We start from the raw sequence: 20,955 nt of genomic DNA, 5'->3' as shown, positions 1-20,955 counted from the left end.
TCATCTTAGAATTGTACAATGTAATACAGATACATATACAGATGAAACAGTCATCAACACTTGATAAATCTATACTATAATAAATCTGACATATTTCTGACTTTTGTAGGTCTTGGCAGTTCATTTTGTCTAATTTTTGGGACTTAGGAATAAGCATAAAATGGTAATTCATTCCATAGTTTGAAATACACTCTGACTTTATCTACAGATTGGCACATTAAACTCTAACACCTGGTATCAACATCCTTGCTCCAGCAAGCTCTACTGACATCTTTGGAAAATGTACTTCACAACTATGAGAAATATAAATCATGATAAAAGCACATCACACAATATATAATTGCACAATTGAGTTGTATGTATCCAACACAATATGGAGAATACATACAGTCACATTCACCTTATAACCCTAAATGAAAATGTCTTATTCTATCTTCCTTAACCATTATGGCAAGCTCAAAATTTCTGCAGCTCATTTTGCAAGAATGTTGCGTTTCAGAAAGTATGGCACATTGAGCAAGGAATAAAGAAATCTGGTGTAAAAGCTCCTTAAGTAGGTCTTCAATTTACTGGTATTCAGACAATGCTTTTATTTGTCCTACATACCTAAACACTTTTTACTAGCTGCCAAAAGACATTACTTTAAAATGATTATCAGTTTCAACCAGACATCTCAGACAGTGGTTTACATGTGTAACAGAGAAGCATATGAATACAACTTCTTACAAAACGCTCACTTCGGCTTTGCATTCTGTGCATAAAGTTTAAGGTACTAGTGGACCTCTGGCTGTGATCCTAGGATAAACCTAGTCTTGCAAAACATATTCTTTTATCTCTATCATAGCTCACACAATACCAACAAGGAATACATTTTCAACATGTGTTATAGGGACTGTCCATTGATACCAAGTAGATGGGTGGGTGGTCATCTGGGACTGTCCATTGCTGCCCTGTGGGTGGGGGAGGAAGGCACCAGGCCATCCAGCTGCCTCTTGTTTCCTGTCTCTGCTAGCCAAGCCTACAGTGAGAGGTGCGGAAGTTAGCCATGAGCCCAAATGCACATGTAGTGTGATTCCATCACCATTACCTAGAAATTGTGTACCATCTTTTCTTTATTGAGCTTTACCACAACTTTCTTCAAAATGTCAACCTGGAGATCAGACTGTAAGGTTTGAACCACTCACATTTTGGATAGAAACCTACTTTTTCTACAAGTGTGGTGGCTTACTTGTCACGTGAGGTTTGATTCTCTTCAAACATTGGATGTCCAGAAATGTCCACCATCCGAGAAGACGTCTGTAACCAAAGCTATGTACTCATTTACACCTCAGTGAAGTAAGGAAATAGCTGTTAAGTGCCTTTTCCAAGGTCATAATAATTGGGCCTGTCAGGGATTCGATACCAGAACATTCAGATTCTAAGTTTAACAACCCTATCCACAATACCACCTCTCATAATTGAACCAAATACCTTTTCTTTAAATTTAGAAAGTTACCTATCAATAACTCAACAACAAAAACATTCCTGTTCACCTGAAACTTGGCTTCCACAATGCTCTGGAACTGTTTCTTCTGCTCCTTGCTGAGCCCCGCCTCCTTCACGGTGCGCTGCCATCTCTTGACGTCCCTCTCACGGTGGTGCAGCGCTCGCTCGTACTCCTCGGGCAGGCCACCTGGGATCTCCTACAGGGGGGAGGATTGGGATGAGAAGCTGGTGGAGCTAATACATCTTTGTTCAGCTTTTAAGTTATTTATCCTCCTAGTCTTCTCATCAAGCCTAGCCTTTGAGGAATATAGCAATCACAAGGACAGAGGGAGGCAATGACTTGCTGACAGTATCTAATGCTAGTATATCTTTATCTGTGGGGTAACCTATATGTGATGTTTTTAAAAATGGGATATTTAGGGTTGTCACATGGTTTCAATCTGTGATATTTTGAATATATTGCAATTCGAAACAACTTTCCGTCGACCCTAAACACCCTGCTTTTAAAAAACAATAGATATAGGTTACCTCGCAGATAACTAGCAGGGGAACTATTGTTAGCAAGCAATATGGAAATGTCTTTTAGTCACATCTTTTGGCCATTTCTGCCTACACAAATGTTCAGGGAACACAATACACACAACAAAATGCACAAGAGAAAACAAAAATGGAAAACACAGCTTCACAACTGTAAACCAAACACAAATCGAGTCTGACTTGTATCTATGTTCATATGATTGATGTGAATGTGCCACAGCTTACCTTGGTGTCTCCCTCCATGTCAAACGGAGTCACAAAGACATAGAAGTCCCGTGGGTTCATGATCTCAAACACAGGGACTTCCTGACTGTCCGGGCCTGGAGATGGGCAAAAGCACTGACTTATTCTTCTTTAATGGATTGAACTGTAAAATAAATACACTAGCATCCCAGGCACTGCAAAGGTGCTGACAAATTCTAATCAGGGACAAAATTTGTTTCTAAGTTCAAAATATCTGAATAGCCTCATAATTTCATATGCGTCAGACAGCTTTGCATTTATCATGACAAGTGAAATAATCATGGAAGATTTGTAGCAATTGGTAAGTGTGATAAATTCCAAGAAAGTTCAAATGAAGCCAAATGTTAGCAAGAACATTCACCACAAAGCTTCACCACAAAGACACAGTAGACACATACAACATGCCTGTGAGTGTGACTGTGGTCAGTAACAGTGTTAGAAACAAACAAAAGACAAAAAACAAACAAATAAAAAAAAACAATACCAACTGAATCAGGTCAGTGTATTAGTGAAGAAACAGGTGCTCACCACACTTGTTAGTTCACCGATTGGTAATAACTCGGATCCTTACCTAGCTTTACTTTACCTAGCGCTACCTTACCTAGCGCTAGAGGCTGGTCCCAGAAGTTGGACTCTGTGCCTAGCCCCACCTGGGTCATGTGACTTTCTAGCTGAGGATAGTGGGTGTGGTAGGGGCCAAAGGTCAAGCTGTCGTTACCACCGAACACCAGAGGTTGAGACGGGGTCAAGGTGTGAAACGTACAAAGGGTTGAGGAACTGTGAATAGAAAAGCAAGATTATTACTCCATTATTTAAGCAAGAGAAGCAAGATCAAGAGCACCATCTCCAGATTATTTTATTAAAGTCGTTTTGACTTCCAACAAAGGCAAAACAATGAAATAAACTTTGACTGCCAATATATTCAACTACTTGTAATACGTTTTCCAATAAGTTTCTATGAGGTAAACAGCTCACAAAGCCAAGTGCTTTCATCTAAAACCTGCTAAACAATGAAACCAACAAAGGAAAGCAACAGATAACTATGTGCACTCAGTGACTGATGAAATGGCCGAGTGGAGAAAGTGTTCGCCCTAGGTTGTGAGTTTGATCCCCTGCTGAGTCATACAAAAGACTTTATAGATTGTACAACTACAAGCTGCTTTCTCTTCTCAGCACTAAGCATTTAGGAAAGAGTATGTAGTTTAACACTCTCTACTACTTATGGACTTGCCGTAGTAGTGATTGCACAAACGTTGTGTGGCCCAGGCTAGGCAGGGCTACTGAAACGGAGATGGGCACTGTCCTATGAACCATATGGTGCGGGAAGGACATTCAATTATATCTAACCTGTTCACATCATATACAACATTCATGCCCACTATACCCCACACTACAGACACACTGACAGACCTGACACTGATCCTGCGACAGACAGCTATGATGGTTGTGTGCTCACACCCCACCACGTTGATACAGGTCGCCACCGGGCCCAGCACTACTGTGGTGTGCTTACACTTCTCTATACTAACAGACCTGAAAACATAACAACATTTAAAAAGTCACTGAAAAGCAAGGGAACTCTCTACAGACGTCCAATTGTCCTAGTCTCCCTATTGTAGGAAAAAACATTCATAGCGCAAATCAAAATTTTCTCTTGTTTCTAAAATCCAGACAATCCTAGGTACCAACATGGTTTAGTGGTGCTCAAAATACTTTTTCAGCTAGGTTGCCCGGGTGGCAACCAGAGTCAAAAGCCAGGTTGGATCATCAACATTTCACGTTGTCCCACTTCCAAGTTATTACTTTATGTGTAACTAGTTATGTTTTATCTTATCAAGAAATAAATACAAAAGCTTATGCACATAGGCAAGAGAAACTGCAAAATTTCAGGTTGCGCACTGAGCTTCCTGGATGTAGAATTATGTTGCGCCAAGCAAAACGTGTTGCATTTGCAAGAGTGCAAGTTACTATCTTGAGCACTATCTAGTAATATACATCCAGTTCAAATGTTGATGTACTTTCCATTCTCTGCAAGTATGCCCAGTGTAGGATTGCCAAACAGGTAAGACCACCTGTCCTCACCTGAGTGGAGACAGCAGGTAGATGAAGGAGAAGTGACATCTGTGGATCTTGATGTGTGCTTCACTCACCACTTCTGAACTCTGAAGCAAAAAGTTTCTTTAGCAGTCAATAGTCAGGTACTTCATTAAGTGAACTGGAGACTTGTTTTGGGACTACAGTGAAACCTGTCTATAGGGGTCACTCAAGGGACTGGCCAAATTTGGCCCCTATGGGCAGGTGGCCCCTATAGGCAGTATGGCCAAAATAGGTACATTTCACCACAAGCAATAATTGACAAGGCATTCAGCTTCCACTGAGTATTTATTGACAATTATTAAGGTTATACATTTAAACTGAATATGAGTTTAAAACACAAACAGTTTAATGAAATACATTTGTATTACTACTACTGCTACAGCACTGTAGCTGTTCCCTTATTTCTGTATAGTAAAAATGTATGCCAATCATGACATTAACGATTTAGAGAGAAGACATACTCTACTATTATTAGACATTAACTCTAATCTGAGTCCGACACTAATCTGAGTCTTGCCGTTCTCGGAATCTGCCGAATTACCAACGTCAATGCGTGTCCCTCGGGAGTCGAAGCCTTCGACATCGTACGTCTGAGTCAAAACTGACAGACATTTGCTTGGTTCTCTTGTCTTTTATCCAGTTGGAATTGTCTGAACACGAAGTCAGCGCCGCCATTTTCCTTTGTTCCTCGATCTCACTTTTTCTGAGCTTGGGTCACAGCGCGAGTCTCCGGCTACTTTGCCAATCGAATAGACAAATCTTGTAAATACCGCTAGTTACCAGCAAAAATTAGACGTTCAATCACTACTGATGACAAGTTCATAATCATTTCTAAGCATCAAAACACCACAGAAACTTTCATTTGTTCACGAAGGCTTGGCTTGACTTGTCTGCATGTGCCATTATGCCGAGATGGTCACGTCGAAATAAAACTTTCTCTACGTAGGCTTATTTCTTTGACAAAAATCCAACTAAGTCTAGTTCTCGCATAAATAATGGTGATTTAACTGATTTTAATCATTTCTATACCATAATTACCGTATTTTAGGCTATACATCAGAATTCTTGTTGCGAAATTTTACCTTGGTAAAAATGGAGTCGTCCACTGACCCCAATTGAACTTGTTCATTTGCTGCAGCGACGCCATCTTGGAAAATCACGCAAATAAGATGCCGATATTTTTGGCCCGCGGAATACGAAAATTAGACCAGCGTACATGGATTTCAAGAACATATAACATCAGATACATGAAAGGATGGTCTAGTTGTAAAATCTGTCCATATAGTCTTCCAGTCTGCACAGAAATGACGATGTAGAGAAGGGTACAGTGCAAAGAGTCTGGGGCGAGAAAAAACGCCAACAACTTGGTGGAAAAACTTCGCATAAAATCACATAATTTTGTATACTGTTTCTTTATTCAATGTTTCCTTCGTAAATCGTCCAAGTTGAGCGTACACTTTGCTGATATATTGCAGAATTTGAAAAAAAAAAGTGAACCCCGCGTGGGTTTAGCGCGGCGTAACGCGGCCGGCCAGGTGACCGCTATCGGCAGTGTTGGCATAGCGGCCGGACCGAAAATCGTCTGGCCGCGACCGCATTCGACAGGTGACCGCTATAGACTATTTCTTAATGCTTAGGTCAATGGGAAAAATCCAAGGGACCGACAAAAAGTGACCGCAATGGCCAGGTGGCCCCTATACTCAGGTGACCCCTAAGGCAGGTTTCACTGTATATTTGGAGATCCTTATAATCTTTGCCTTTAGTAATTCATAACTAAAACAAGTTGCTTGAGGATTAAGTTTGATGAAACTGATTAAAGTTACCTGGGAAACTGTCTGCTTGCACACCTGAGACAGAATCAATACCTTGTTTCTAGAAGGAAAAAAAAGCATTACTTTAATGGTGTTTATAGCTTGTCTAATTCACCTATAGCAGTACTAAAGACTCATCCATTCCATTCATCAAATATGAAATTCATGACATAAAATTGAAAATGTATTTTTCTAGGGTTAAAATGACAGATTCAACAAAGCAAATTACCAACAGTATGTGAACCAGACAAAAATTTAAAGCTTGCAACAGCCCTGATTGCAACAAAACAGATACTGACTGTTTGGAGGCTATGTGTGCATTGGTGGCTACCCGCCCTCTCTTTCCTGGGCTGCTTTCTGTCCTCCCATCCTGCTCAACTGGGGAGGTGAACAGACAACATAAGTTATCATAAAGCATTGTATTCAGCTGACTTAAATGTATTAGTACAGCAAAAACTTGATTATTGTCATCATAACTGTCCTTAGAAGGATTGCAATGCAATGTTATGAAGCTAAAAGAGAAACAAGGCAGATCTACTTGGCATCATCAAAAGCTAACTGCACTTGTGTCAAGCTGGAATGTGCAAAAAAAGGCACAGAAGTGTTCTCGTTAGCACAAAGAGAAACAAGGCAGATCTGCTTGACATTCATCAAATGATGCTACATCTGACCAGAGCTAAAATATGAAGAAAAGAGCACAAACATGTTTTTTTTGTTAGCATACCTGGTTATGTCCATGGATTATTCTCATTATTACTGTACTTAGTTAGAAGGACTGTGATGCAAACTCAAAGAAAAAGAAGGCAGATCTGCCTAAAACTCGAAACAAAATGCTACTGCACCTTTGCAGAGCTAAAATATGAAAAAAAGAGCAGAAACATGTTCTGATTAGCGTACTTGGTTTGGTCCATGACAGCCGTCTCCCTGTAGCGATACATGCTGTGATACCAAACAGGTTTGCGCCCAGGTGCTTCCTGACCCACGTTTGGAGACTTCGGAACGAGAAGCTTTGGGAGATCTGTGAGGAAGTTGTTGAAAACATTTTATACAAAACATTTTATATACTTTTGATAGGTAAAAGCAGACATATTGAATTAGCAAAACCCTACCGCGTGTGGGACCGCGTAGCGCAGTGGGACCGTGTTCGCCCCGTGACCGAGAGGTTGCGGGTTCGAATCCGTGTTACCGATCTTGTGCCCTTGGGAAAGGCACTTTACACGGCTTTCCTCACTATACTCAGGTGAAAATGAGTACCTAGCATCGGCTCACGGTGATTTACATCATTCACCCGGACGGGAGACCTGGCGCATATGAAAGGGTATGTCACCCCGTAAGGGGCGGTATAACCCCGTCGTGTGTAAACATGTGCGAACATGTGCGATCACGTCGACCGATGATGTATGTTCGTCTGTATCTCTGTGGATCTGCCGCTACCAGCCCAAAGCTGCCTAGGCAGATCCGTGTAATGAGTTGTATCATTGGCAAATAAATAAAAATAAATAAATAAAATAAAACCCTAGGATATGTCATTATAAAACTTAAAAAAAGATATACAGATGTAAGCATTACATGATAACTCACCTTGGAGTATCCACTTTGCTGCTGTACCCCATGCTGCATTGCAATGGTATGGACCGGCTTTACTAGTCTATAGGGAAAGTTGAAACAATGGGACATTACCATATGTTATATAGGAGTCTTCCAGGAATATTTTAATCTCTTCTACAACTTAGTCCCCATCAGAATTAGATGAGGACACATTCAGCAAAACTGCAATTTTGCTTCAAGATTATAGGAGAACAGAGGGGATACCTACTTGCCATTACTTGAGCCTTCTATAACAAAGCCCAAGGCCTGTACAGCTTCTATTGACAGTAACTGGTCATGTACCCCATCACCATACTGATCTGTGGGGAAAGAAGATGACAAATCATATGAACTGTGCGAATTTCAAAATAATTATTTCCATGAGGAAAAAATCATCTTAAACAAGTATTAGTGAGAAGAAAAGTTGAACTGGAATTTCCAGCATAAGAATTGGACTTACAATTTTGTACTGTCTATCTCCAGACTTTATCAAGGAATGAGCATTTCTAATTTGATGAATTTTTGTGGTGGAAATGAAACTTTAATTTTGCTTCAGAATGATTTCTATCAGCGCTGATGAACTTTCAAGCTAACATATCAGTGTCTTTTGAAGCATTTTGACTGACCTGGCTCCACCAGAAGTCCCATCATCTCATCCAGGTGGTTTATAACAAACAGCAGGTGGTTCTGTTCATCCAGGCCCTAAAGGGATCAAGGTAGCAAAAAATCCTTTCTGATGTATAAAAACAAGTACGTCTTCTTAATCACAGCAACTGAAGTATCAGCACCCCATATAACACCAAGGATAACCTAAGAAAGTCCAGAGAGAAAGGATGTGCACATATACTGTTTTAAAGAAGAAGTCTCTTATATGCAGAGAAAGAAATTAAGACTATTAATAAGAGCTGCAATATATACAAAACTGAACCTATAGTGTATGGATATAAATGCCTACCTTTGGTCCATGGGATGTTCTTCCATCTGGGTCTGGGGAGGGGGAGCGAGAACGAGTGGGCCATCTGAGGGGAGCTCGGGTTAAGGAATATCAATAGCTCACAAGAGTCAAATGACCAGAATATGTCTTCATAACTTATTTAACAACCAATTTAATGTACTTTAAAACTCAATATTCAACTTGCAAACCTTAAGGACATGTAAAAGTACAGACATTACATGTAACACAAATGGGAGTTTAGTTCTTGTGCGATTCAGATTCAAAAGTAGAGCAAAATCAAGTGACAGATTATAAAAGGATACTCTTCCCCTGTGACCAGTGAGGAATCTCTGAGTGAGATTTTGTTAGACTGTTGGATGTACAGGAACAGCAGGAATTTGAAGGTTTCAACACTTTTTCTTCCTGAAAACAAATGAACATAAGCATTACAAATGCATTAAAAATAAGTCCAGTTCATATAACCTGCAGACAAAATATAAACATATGCATAGGAGAGTGAAATGAAGCTGCATATGCCAAACTGACCTGGGGTGACCCCTTCTTGTTCACTTCGATCTTCTCCACTAGGATGACTTAGGAGATCATATGTCTCAAAATACCTGGGAATAATCAAATACCTGCACATATTAAACAATGTTTTACAATTGCAACAACTTAAGACATACAAATTGTTATATCTTATCTGATCATAAATAAAAAGAAAAGAAAATGAACTTCAATTACGTTTAGATATCTACTATAACAAATCTACTTACACCCAAGCCAGATCCTCTGACAGCTGGAGCTTGTTGCAGGCAACATGTTTCCATACAGCATAGCTAAGGGAAAGAAGTGGAAGAAAAAACAAACAATGAAGTGATCCATCTTTCACTGTTGACAGAGAATGTTTTATTCAATTATTGTTAACTACGCACAGAAAACTGCACAATCCACCATTTAGTTTGTAAACAGTAAAAAGATGAGAGGATTATCAAAAAGTCCTTGAGAGCTTACCTAAGTCTAGGGAATCCTTGCTTCCCTTTGGTTTTGGCATATACAGAAATTTTCTTCAGGTACTGAAAAAGAATGACAATACATTATCACATCTGCAATTTTTAAAAGCAAAACATCTATTCACTCCACCCAATCACTTTTCAAACCACCTGTCAAATATCAATGGCAATAAATGTCATAACTTAACATATTGACAAAAAAACCTACTCACATGCAGCCCGAGCTTTGGATGCGGGGGTAGGGGTAGCACCCCAAGGGTGAAGGGCTCAGGCCTCACCCACAGCTGTGTCTCCGACCCCCCGGCCTGCTTCCCCCCTCCATGATGCATTGGTCCAACTTTTACAGTGGACAGTCTAGTCCTTTTTGCAGACTTAGTTGTCTACAGCTGTGAGAAAAATTAACAATATATAGACAATTACACACCGTAATCTTTAATTGAATGACCCAATACCACAAATGTCATTCAGTCAATTTTTAATAGTTTCTTAAAGGCTCAATCAGTGACCCAAGGGTGAAAATGTGACCACAAGCTGACATGTTGACCTTGATCATGACCTGCATTGACAGCCAAAACCAATGACACTTGTTACTGAATCAAAGCAATTTGACGTCACGTTAGACCACCTTCGTTGAAGTCAATAAGTTACATGTGCTGTCAATAACGTGTACTTCTATTGCAAAGTAAATTACAATACTTTTGACCAAACATTCCCATGTTTCAGCTAAACCAAGGAGGTTGAAAAAAGGAACCTCCTTGGCTAAACTCACCTTAGCTCAGGTGAGCAAATATCATATATCACAGAACATGATGTCAGCGATGTTCTCCAGTCAAAATACAACGCCAATCAAGATAACTGCTAAGTATGGATGAACGTGAGAGGCTATCGACATTTCCACTAGAAGGATATAATGATTAGATGCTACGTTTAGCCTAGATTTTAAAGAAAAACAAACGATATTTACCTGGCCGTTCTGACCGCGCAGGAATCCGGAAGCGCGCCAAATCAATATTTAATCCCGGCATGCACAGCGCAAAGCTAGCACCGCTGCAAAGCGCAACAATCAATAATAAGGTAAAATTCCCTATAAAAACAACAAAGATACACGTTGAGTTGATAATTGACTCAGTTATCCTTTTTCTAATATTGTAGGTACATTTAATATTAGTTATAGTACACAGTTTTGGTTTCACATGACAATATTGGTTATGTTTATGAAAATAATTGTTTTTCTCATTGTGCTGATGCGGTGGTAACTCTCAATCCGGAAGTCAGGATGGCAGGGGAAGGAAGTCTGTCGATTCTCGCTCTTGTTTTCACCGTTTTCCTGCAAATTTACCCCAGTATTGGGGGGCAGGTGAAGGGATCGGTTCCCCTGGATGTAACGACATTCGATAAGGTAGGTTGTTTGGGGAAATATTGTTTTACATGCGCGGAACAGCGCGTTTTTCATGGTGTAGTTTTCGCTTCTGAATGTTCCAGAACTTCCAGTCGAACGAAAACACCGGTAAAACACGTGCGTTTTGTTTTTATTTCCTACAGTTCACCAAACCACTTAAAAACATATTTCTCTCTGTCGTGTGGTCCGTTTTGGTACAATTTTCTTGATATGGCAGCAAAATCCTGCCATTATGACCATGAATAATTCAAGAATGCGATAGACTGATTTATCTGCGAGTATAAAATCACATGGACCCTGAGACCAATTTCCCCACGCGCCACGCGTGGATTTCTCCCATTGGCCAGGGACTCACATGACAACAATCGGTGATCTTTAACCGCCCCGGGTACAATACAGTTGTGTTCACGCTCCTTCACTGTTTTTATAGACGATTAAGTTTAAACAGACGATGTTTTTCTTGATGACAAACATTGAAAGCCAGTTAATTTCATGGAGGCTTGAAGGGGGCGTGGCAGATCCACCACCCATGAAATCAATTTTAACCATGTTCCGCACAGATGGGACTTTGGTTGTTCTTTCGCCATTTTATGGTTAATCATTACGTTGTGATTGTGGTAATCGTCAGTTCTAGTCCCAATTTTTTTTTGCAGAATCCAAAACAAAACTGCTTCTGTGATTTTGCTCCTAACCATTTTATTAGGTATGGCTCATAAATGGTTTATCATATCAATCAAATATGACATTGTTGCCAATAATCTGGCAGCCGCCTGCTATGGTTCACTAGTTCAATTTGTGCAGATTTGATTTCATATTCAGGTTGTATAAGCATTGGCGAATTAGCTTTAGGCTCTGGAATATTTCATTTGTTGGTATCTTTTATAAAATATCAAACTGCCACCCTATGAAGCCAACTGTGAAAAAAATCAAGTTATCATCATTCTTCAACTCAAAATTATGACATGATATACATTCAGCTTAGCCTTTCAGATCAGACTTTAGGTCTGCAGATTGCACAGGGAGCAGACCATCTGCCCTTTCTAAAATTTTATCATTTTGATACATTACCAATATGGCTCGTAATCATGATATATAATACAGACTTAATAGTGGCCCAGCTGCATGGAAAATCCACCAATAAAATGGCCAGGTTTTACTGACCAGTGGTTTGTCCTTGGTACTTTTTCCAGGCCAGTACTGCCTGGCTAATGCACACAGGGGATTAATGAGAGTCTCATAGTGGTCTTTCTGGTTCATCTAGGTTATATATATTATTGTGCCTATCCTGCCTATATGACCTTCAAGAATGCTGTGTTTTCAGTTCAGTCATCCAGTGTTTTGGCATAGCAAATGTTAATAGCAATCTGGTTTCAAAATGCCATCCCACTGTTGTCTTTTTTCTTGGTTTCAAGTGTAACGTTACCAACAGCAATTTCAATATATATGCTTTTTTTAGGTAGTTTCTTTTAGTTTTGTGCAAAGATGTGTCCCCAAAGGACTTAGAGTAAGATAATCTTAGTACATGTAATATCAAACTTAAAACTTAGCACAATACCTTCATCCTGTGCATATCACGAGAAACAGATATCAGGCTGATTTTTGTGGTTTTGATGATTTTTATTACAAATTTGTGTCTTCTTCCTCTTCAGGTTGTGTCCAAGTTTCCAGTCGTCTTGGTGAAGTTCGATGAGCAGTACCCTTATGGAGACAAGCAGGATGAGTTCAAGAAACTGGCAGAGCAGCTATCAACTCAGAAGGAACTCCTGGTGGCTGAAGTTGGCATCTCAAGTAAGATTAGAGAAATCATGTTTTCTTTCTTTGCTAGTGGCATTGGACTTGGAGTGGTATAACTGGTGGAGTGTTTGGCTTGGAACCAAGAGGTCCTAGGTTCGATACTCGGCATGCCCTCGACATTGTGTCCTTGGAAAAGGCACTTTACACAATTTTCCTCACTCCAATCAGGTGTAAGAATATGAATAAAGTACCTGACTTCGGTTGGAAAGTTAAAAGGTGCTGGAAGGAGAGGGTTAGGCTACGCCTTCCAACATCGTGCCCTAGACACAGTGGATAACAACTCATGGTGCACACCCCAGTTTTTTTTGGGTCTCAAATCGAGGCTCATGCGCACCCCCAAGTCGAGAGGCCGTCTCTTCAAGAAAATGGATCTAAAGCAGAAAAGCCGCATATGGGAATGACGGATATCACTCCAGCTTTAAGAACAGCCGGGTTTCAGTTTCTTCACTCTCTCTACTTTTCATAATTTTGGGGGGAGAAAAGTTTTTTCCACGCAAAAAAGTATGCACAAAAAGGGGAATTTTGACGTGGAAATAAACCCATCACCTATAGTTTAGTCATGAAAATGACTGATATTGTCGGAAAGAGAATACACCTTAGATTAATCAGGCAAAAAATAAAGAAAATCGTAACACTGAGATTTTTACAATAACCCGACGCGCGAGGCATACCAACACGGCTCACAGACCGGATATGGACGGGAAATCTGGGTCAACGGCGAATCACTTCCAACGCGTAGAAATACAAGGAAGTGACCCTCGGGCCCAAAACAAATTTGCACCAAAAACACATCACTTATTGCGCTTTTTAGCCATGCCAGTATTAATTGCCACTTCGCAGCAGATTATGAGAAATTTGAACTCAAACACGGACCCTCGAGACCCTTCCGTCACATTTTTGTCGCGCACTATGTCGGACCCCTGTCGCGGAAGAATTGGTGTGTGCACCGCTCACTGCCCTTACAGCTTCAAAAAGGCTATGGGACTACCTTTACCTTTTACCTTTCTTTTATTCTTATATCTTGCATGGTAGAACAATTAATGAAGATAAGACTGAGACTTGAACTTGCTCTTTGCTCATGCTCTATGAAACATGTCAAGTTTGTTAATCGCATATTTGTCATGTTATGCTCCTATCTTTATCCAGAGTTTGGTGAAAAGGAAAATGAAGAACTCGGAACAAGATTTGGAGTGGATGTAGAAGAAGCACCAAAGTACAAGCTGATAATGCAGGTTTGTAACTATGACAGCATACGGAATCTCAAAGTTATTGCAAGAGCTATTACAATGATGTACATATTGTATTTTATGATATATAAGGATATGGATTAGACTATGATTGATAAAAAAATGTTATTTGTGTTTTGTTGTAGGGTAAGGATGAGCCAATCCCGTACGAGGGTGAAATCAAGTATGACGACCTTCTGCGCTTCGTCAAGGACAACAGCGGTCTGTGGATTGGGCTACCCGCTACTCTGGAGGCATTTGACAAGCTGACAATGGAGTTTATGGCAGCACCGGATGACAAACTGACAGGACTCATCACCAAGGCAGAAGAAGAGGCAAAGCCACTCGAAGATGAACAGGACAAAAAGTCAGCTGAAATGTACATCAAAATCATGAAAAAGGTTCAGGAAAAGGGCAAAGATTTTGTCAACACAGAAATCACCAGGGTGAAAAAGCTGCAGGATGGAAAAGTTAGCAAAACTCAGAAAGAAAATATCAAAAATCGCCTGAATGTTCTGAGCTCTTTCAAGGCTGCTGTGAAGGATGAACTGTAGGGATTTTCTATTGGGCCAGATAAATTTAGTACCATGGTTGGGGTTCTACAGTCAGATTTTCTGAGGCAGTTTTCATAATGAACAAAATTATATGAAAACAATTTCTGCCATCTAACCCAAGATGAAATCAATTTGTGACTTTGGACTGCATTTGAAAATAACATTATATCATGATTATGGTAATACATTTATGGAGTCATGGTCTCTTTTCTTCCATGATTCGAAAAGTTGCAAAACAAAATTTAGACTTTTTCTGGCTTTGACAAATCTTATCATTTAATCTCCTTGTGCAATTGCTCAAGCTTGTAGTTGTCAGATATTCTCAGCTGTAAACTGATTTCTAGAATATATGATGCAATAAAAATGAAACTTTGTTCATTTTCACCCAAATGTGAAGTTCAGTATACAAGTATCTCCATTTCCTGTTTGCATCTAAGAATCTGGTATCACATCCAAGGTGATGGTTGATGTTTTCATATATCTTTTCCTAACCTTATTTGTGCAAAGGACAGTATCCAGACTGTAATGAACCAAAAACTTTGGAAAATGCTGCCAAGTTATTGATAGGTGTAAACCAGGAGATTGTATTTATAAGACAATTCTGATAAAGCCAGCAACAAATAAATGTAATCCCTTGTTATGGGAATGTAACTCCATATCTTAAACAGAACTTTATATTATCTTTGGTACTACATGTACCTATATTTGTACCTTCAGTACTTGATATGAAAAAATCGTTGTTGGGTTGAATTAAAAGGCCATTTTAGTACCATTGAAATATGGCTTTTTAATGCTATCTTCAGCAATTGGACCATAAAATATTGATCATTTACATAAGTTACATGCAGATATCACTCAAGCAATGAATAAACATTAAGGCAATATTATCAACATTTCACATTTACATTCCTGTCTTAGAAGACAAATTTCCATTCTTTCTAAAGTTGAGAATGGTTTAACCAGTAAAGCAAGTCTATGTAGTGAAATTCTGATTTGTTGATTCATTCATGATGAAGACCACCCACCTTAGCCAGTGAGATTATAATTTTGTCAGAATTCTATTCTGTTTTTTATTTGCAAGTATCATAGAGCTGGAGAGTATTTGTTGTCATTTGATTTTGTGAGTACTTTTAGTGGATGGAGTCATGGTGCCCCAACGACCCATACAGAGGTCAAGGAATAGGTGAGGTGAGGTGAATTTAGTAACATGTAAGCCATGACAACTCCAATGGGAGAATTAATTGTTTAATGTCAGGTTTAGATAAAAAATCTGTATTGTTCTTTGTTGCTGTGTTATCAAATGATGGATGTTTCCCAATGATATCCTTCTGCAAAGTTTCCTTGTTCCCAGTGCTTTGTAACAATAAGGCATAAAGGATAATGTATCAAAAGCAAAAAAAAGTGGAAAATAGTGTTTTGTAACAGATTTTCTATCAATGATTTATTCATTCCAACAACAGTATTGTGAGATTAGATTTTTAAATCTGATGGTATTCAACGTTGTTAACGTTACTTCATCCCCCCCCCCCCCCAAAAAAAATTGTGTTGGTCCATTTTGTCTGCTACTGTCTTTCTTCTGTGTCAGTTGGTATGTACATATTGAATGCCTATTCCCTGTTTATCTGTCAAACAACAATCTTGTTTGCTCTGTATTAGAGAGTAACATTACCCTGTCCTTGGTGCTGACAGAGATTCCAAGGACAAATTCATCCTTAGTATTGAAGAACTAAATTACAGAAACTGACCAAGTAGAACGAATAACTGACCAGAGGAGTGCAGGCCAAACCTCAACCCTCGAAACCCCCAATCATTGAATATATCGTATTATAAATTTCAATCCTGAACTTGACCGACCTTTGACCCTACACATCAAAACACTGGTGGGAGACCCATCTCACCGGTTGATACCTACCTACCTAGCTGCTTGCGACGTCATGACGTCAGGTGATGGTTAAAACACCTGCAGATCGGTATTAGCGTAGACCAGGCGTCCTATGCCAACACTATCGCTATATATCAATCTCTCCCGTGACCTGGTGTGACCAGAGCGACCCCTGACCATGCTGGAGCCGAACCAGACGCTGTGGTTAGCTATGGGGATCGTGGCGGCGATTGTGGGAGGGTACGCGCTGACGTCTCTGTTCCTGCTCCGCTTCCCAACTCTCCTGCACCGCAAGAAGCAGCTCAAGTTCTGCTGTAAGCACATCAGCCACAGAGGAGGTGAGAAATGTTGGGAAAGTTGTAGTTCACGACCAGTCGTTGTCGGTAGATAGGACCATGTGGGGAGGGGGGTGTAGCATCTCTTAGCACCAGTTAGTAAAAAGCTAAACCTGTTGTACAGGCCAGGGTTTTATTCCAACGCAAAACAGATTTCCAGACAGTCCTTCGAAATACAGATTTCTTATTTAGTGGTTAGCCTTCGTTATTAAGAACTTGTGTGAATAATTCTTTTGGCTCACAATCCTCAAGTGACCTGTAACCTAAGATTCCACAACAACAACAACAAGAGTAGAGTAGAGTAGAGATCTTCGACCTGGCTCGCATACTAGAGAAATGAAAACGAGTTTGAAAGGTTTTGAAATGTCAATAATGACATGTTGCTGTTATTTCCGAGTATTTGTAGTTCTTAAACGATTCTGCTTTTCAATGAAAAATGAATGCTTACAGTAAGACGTGAATTATTGCAAGTCATCCTTGCACACCAATGCCATGAGTCATGTATGTTTTTTTGTTTGTTCTGTTGTGTCTCAGTGGATAATGCAAGTCATAATTCCACTGTCACTTTGTAAGTCCAAGGAAAGTCATCCCAAAATGGTTTATTGGTAAAAGTTGTATCATATCACTTTTATTTACATGTCTCATAATGTCATATAAAATAAGGATATGTTGGATGTCAATAAAGTGTGCTCTTTCCTAAGATGAATTTTGTTGCAGAAAGCCAGAATATTCATTCCACTGCATTAACACCTGACACAAGGCTGTTTGAAAGACATTTATCTGAAAAGTCTAAATGGCACCTACTAAACCGCCATTTTAATTACATATAACATTACATATATTAATTGTTTGAACTTATTCCGTCCAGGTATGGCTGAAGGTTTGGAGAACACCATAGGAACTTTCCAACAGTAAGTTCTGTCAAACTTAGTGTCAAGTCTGGAAATTTGAAGGATTAATAAAAGTATACTAGTACCAGAAAGTTACACACACATTGACTTCCTACCTACAGACTACCTATGATTAAGAAAAAAAGACAAAAAAATTAAATGGAATAGCCAGTAGAAGTCTAACCAGTTTGTAGATCAACGCATCAAAATGTGCTTTTGAATCCATTTTTTATGCTGGGGCTATTGTAAACTTTGAATTTGATACCGAAACTTCATAATTCTATATTTGGTGCTTCCAGAGACTAACACTAACAGGTCAAAATAGCCATACAGGAACAGGTGGTAGTACCTGTACTGCTGGTTATATGTAAATATAATTTTAAACCCTTCCCTCCCCCCCAGTGCTGTAGACCTTGGTACTGACATGTTGGAGCTGGATGTACAGCTGTCACAAGACGGGATAGTAGTCGTGTCACACGACAACGAAATCAAGCGCACCACAGGCGCGGACATAAAGATATCAGACACCAAGTTTGCAGATCTACCTCCTCTGCACACTCATCAGGAAGTTACATTCCTCAATGGTACGTTTCTTGACATCTAGTACATTTGTAGGAAACACTAGTAAGTGGTAATGTTTTCCTATGTTTGGGTCGTTGCAGAAGGTTGAGAACACATAAAACACGGCGGTAGACGGACAAACAAAAGACATGTCTGGCCACGTTGGATGGCAAGACTCAACTGAAGTTTACCCAACTGAAGTTTATTTCAAATGTTCGAACATGTCAGTTAGCACACCTGAAAATGAGCACAAACGTCGTTATTTGATGTTGAACACCTGCGCTCGTCCGCAGGTGTGGATGTAAAACGGTTGCTATCTAAGAACATTCTTGTACTCAGCATGTAGCCTTCTTACACATGTAAATTACTTTCGAGCTAGAATTCCTCAAGTACCTGATCATAGCCACCTCTTACAACTGGATGGGTCATGTCTTTTGTAGTTTTAACATTCTGATAATGTTACATGTATAATGCAATATTCCTAACATGAATTGACTTCCTATTACATGTAATTTTTTTGCACTTGTTGAATTCTGCATACAAGGACAGATATTCCTTGTGAGCTCCATCACTTTCCACTCTTTTTAGTTCTTTTTAGTTTTGTTTCCACACTCCATCCACACATCTTTACATCTACAAACAGTCGTAACATCAGCCTGAACTTTCTGGACCCCGGACGCTCTTGGGCGGCGCATTTTTAGTTCTTTTTCTTAGATTTACATAGCGCCCCCCTCCCCCGTCTCCCGGAGCGTGCTCGACGCCACCTTTGCCGACCGGTGAGACCGTTCCACTTTTATATACATTCTATAGTACTGTTCTCTATATTGTATATCCCATATTTACGATGTAATTTGCCCCCCACCAGCGTGGCGTTCCTCCTGTTGAGTAGGAGAGAACCCCTGCAGGTCAAGCATTATGACATGTTTCGTTACATTCTCAACCATCTTGGGCAGCATTCTACTAACAGTCCACTGCTTAGTGTTAATTGTAAACTCTCACCATGATCCCTCTCCCTTCACTCCCAGGCATGAAGGCATACCACACACCCTTAACCCACCCTTTAACAGTCCATTCCCGTTAACTCCCCTGCTGGACAACACATGTGCCAATCACCCCCTGAAGTTAACATTAGTCTCTATCTTTATTAACTCTAATGGTAAACTAGCACCCCACTGCAGACCTAAATTCACTCTGTTCAGCCTCACCCTGATAATCCTTGGCCGGCATGCCATCTGTTGCGACTCATGTGATGTCTGGTACCATACTGACTGCATGGGTATGTCAACACCGGTCTATAATACCATCAACAACCCTAACGTGTCCTGGATTTGCTGCTCCTGCGGCCTACCTAACTTCAGCTCCAGCCTCTTCAACACTACAGTATTCGAAACTTCTAATTGTTTCTCTTCCTTTAACACCAGCACCTGTTCTAGTCCAGCAAGATCTATCGGCTCGCCTATCGCTACGTCTTCGCCTATCGGATATGGTATTACTCCACCGCCTCGCGACCGCACACATACCAAACCAGTCAGGACCTGTGTGATCAACTTTCAATCTATCCGCAATAAGGTACCTGAACTGCATGCATTTTGCGAAGCTGTGCAACCAGACATTGTTGTTGGCACTGAGACGTGGCTGGACTCGTCAGTGGGCAGCAGCGAAATCTTTCCGGACACGTACAATGTGTTCAGGAGAGACAGAGCTGGCCGGGGAGGGGGTGTGCTTGTTGCTGTAAAGAACAACATCATAGCAACCCACCACCCAGACCCGGACTGTCCCTGCGAGTTGACCTGGGTCCGGGTCCATCTGGCTAACAGCAAGTCCATCTACATAGGGGCCTACTATCGCCCCCCCTCAGCTGGTCATGATGATTTTGTAGCACTAGAAAGATCAGTGCTGCAAAAGCGGGCTAATAACAACAATGCCCACATCTGGCTAGCAGGTGACTTCAACCTGCCTGATGCGACCTGGAACCCTGAAGCTAATACCACCGCTTCCAATCCATCCACTCTCACTAGCAATTACATCAGCCTTGCCAATGGCTGTGGTCTGGAACAAATGGTCTGTGAACCAACTCGTACTGTGGGGCAAACTTCGAACACCCTGGATCTGTTTCTCACCACAAATTCCACCTTAGTGGAGAGAGTCAAAATCTTACCAGGTCTCAGCGATCATGACATCCCGCTGATTGATGTTCAAGTAAAGCCCCAAACATCAAACTCAAAAGATCGGCTCATATACCTGTGGAGGAAAGCTAACATCGATGCACTCCAGCAGGATATGGCAACATACAGTCGAGAGTTTGCAGACCAGGCTCAGCACAACACTGCCTCAGAAAACTGGGAGCTGTTTAAGGCAGCCGTTAGTGGTGCTGCCAATAAGCATGTCCCCAGGAAAAAAGTGAGGCCACAATCCAACAAACCTTGGATAACTCCCCAGATTCGCAAAGCTATGCGTAAGCGGTCTGAACTTTTTTCCAAGGCTAGGAGATCCAACTCCAATGAAGCCTGGGCAAAGTTCAAGAGGTGTAGGAAGGGCGTTAAGCAGAGAGTTAGGAAGGCCCATAGGGATTATGTCTCCAATTACCTGGAGTCTAACATCGAGGAT

The 20,955-nt window shown here is 40.5% G+C and overlaps 3 protein-coding genes across 4 annotated transcripts in view; 2 read left to right on the top strand and 1 right to left on the bottom strand.

Moving 5' to 3' along the window:
* Positions 1 to 498: 498 nt before the first annotated feature.
* Positions 499 to 10,745, bottom strand: LOC118425645 (TBCC domain-containing protein 1-like). 2 transcript variants are annotated; one of them, XM_035834620.1, is made up of 19 exons: positions 10,672 to 10,745; positions 9,920 to 10,093; positions 9,709 to 9,770; positions 9,471 to 9,533; positions 9,241 to 9,314; positions 9,018 to 9,117; positions 8,716 to 8,779; positions 8,387 to 8,462; positions 7,990 to 8,080; positions 7,755 to 7,821; positions 7,071 to 7,191; positions 6,473 to 6,551; positions 6,186 to 6,234; positions 4,348 to 4,427; positions 3,676 to 3,798; positions 2,837 to 3,042; positions 2,248 to 2,342; positions 1,533 to 1,682; positions 499 to 1,018 (listed from the first exon to the last, which is right to left on the bottom strand). In XM_035834620.1, exons 2-19 carry the CDS (start codon positions 10,034 to 10,036, stop codon positions 926 to 928), a joined length of 1,710 nt encoding a protein of 569 aa, XP_035690513.1. In that variant the 5' UTR covers positions 10,037 to 10,093; positions 10,672 to 10,745; the 3' UTR covers positions 499 to 925. The 2 variants fall into 2 exon arrangements, with proteins under 2 accessions (XP_035690513.1, XP_035690515.1); XM_035834622.1 differs by having other exon boundaries at positions 2,867 to 3,042.
* A 156-nt stretch (positions 10,746 to 10,901) lies between these two features.
* On the top strand, positions 10,902 to 16,204 carry LOC118425646 (endoplasmic reticulum resident protein 29-like). The gene is made up of 4 exons (XM_035834623.1): positions 10,902 to 11,106; positions 12,756 to 12,894; positions 14,047 to 14,132; positions 14,273 to 16,204. Exons 1-4 carry the CDS (start codon positions 10,984 to 10,986, stop codon positions 14,678 to 14,680), a joined length of 756 nt encoding a protein of 251 aa, XP_035690516.1. The 5' UTR covers positions 10,902 to 10,983; the 3' UTR covers positions 14,681 to 16,204.
* Positions 16,205 to 16,554: 350 nt separating this feature from the next.
* Positions 16,555 to 20,955, top strand: part of LOC118426147 (lysophospholipase D GDPD1-like) — a gene marked incomplete at its 3' end in the record, with an annotated part of 8,477 nt that continues 4,076 nt past the window's right edge. The window contains exons 1-3 of the mRNA XM_035835409.1: positions 16,555 to 16,900; positions 17,766 to 17,808; positions 18,190 to 18,371. Coding sequence (XP_035691302.1) covers positions 16,741 to 16,900; positions 17,766 to 17,808; positions 18,190 to 18,371 — 385 coding nt within the window. The remainder of the gene's footprint in view (positions 16,901 to 17,765; positions 17,809 to 18,189; positions 18,372 to 20,955) is intronic.

This window comes from Branchiostoma floridae, chromosome 11 (assembly GCF_000003815.2).
Source record: "Branchiostoma floridae strain S238N-H82 chromosome 11, Bfl_VNyyK, whole genome shotgun sequence".
NCBI lineage: Eukaryota > Metazoa > Chordata > Leptocardii > Amphioxiformes > Branchiostomatidae > Branchiostoma > Branchiostoma floridae.
The sequence above is the reverse complement of the archived record's forward strand: the minus strand, read 5'-3'. Positions and strand labels throughout refer to the sequence as shown.

What these genes read in the sequence shown, in the direction of transcription:
- LOC118425645 (XM_035834620.1), bottom strand. Translation starts at nt 10,036, where the DNA reads ATGCATCATGGAGGGGGGAAGCAGGCCGGGGGGTCGGAGACACAGCTG. An exon ending in GCACACATAGCCTCCAAACA is followed by an intron (nt 6,235 to 6,472) that starts GTCAGTATCTGT and finishes TTTTCCTTCTAG; the next exon opens with AAACAAGGTATTGATTCTGT. An exon ending in GCAAGCAGACAGTTTCCCAG is followed by an intron (nt 4,428 to 6,185) that starts GTAACTTTAATC and finishes TTTTTGCTTCAG; the next exon opens with AGTTCAGAAGTGGTGAGTGA.
- LOC118425646 (XM_035834623.1), top strand. Translation starts at nt 10,984, where the DNA reads ATGGCAGGGGAAGGAAGTCTGTCGATTCTCGCTCTTGTTTTCACCGTT. An exon ending in GGCTGAAGTTGGCATCTCAA is followed by an intron (nt 12,895 to 14,046) that starts GTAAGATTAGAG and finishes ATCTTTATCCAG; the next exon opens with AGTTTGGTGAAAAGGAAAAT. An exon ending in AGTACAAGCTGATAATGCAG is followed by an intron (nt 14,133 to 14,272) that starts GTTTGTAACTAT and finishes GTTTTGTTGTAG; the next exon opens with GGTAAGGATGAGCCAATCCC.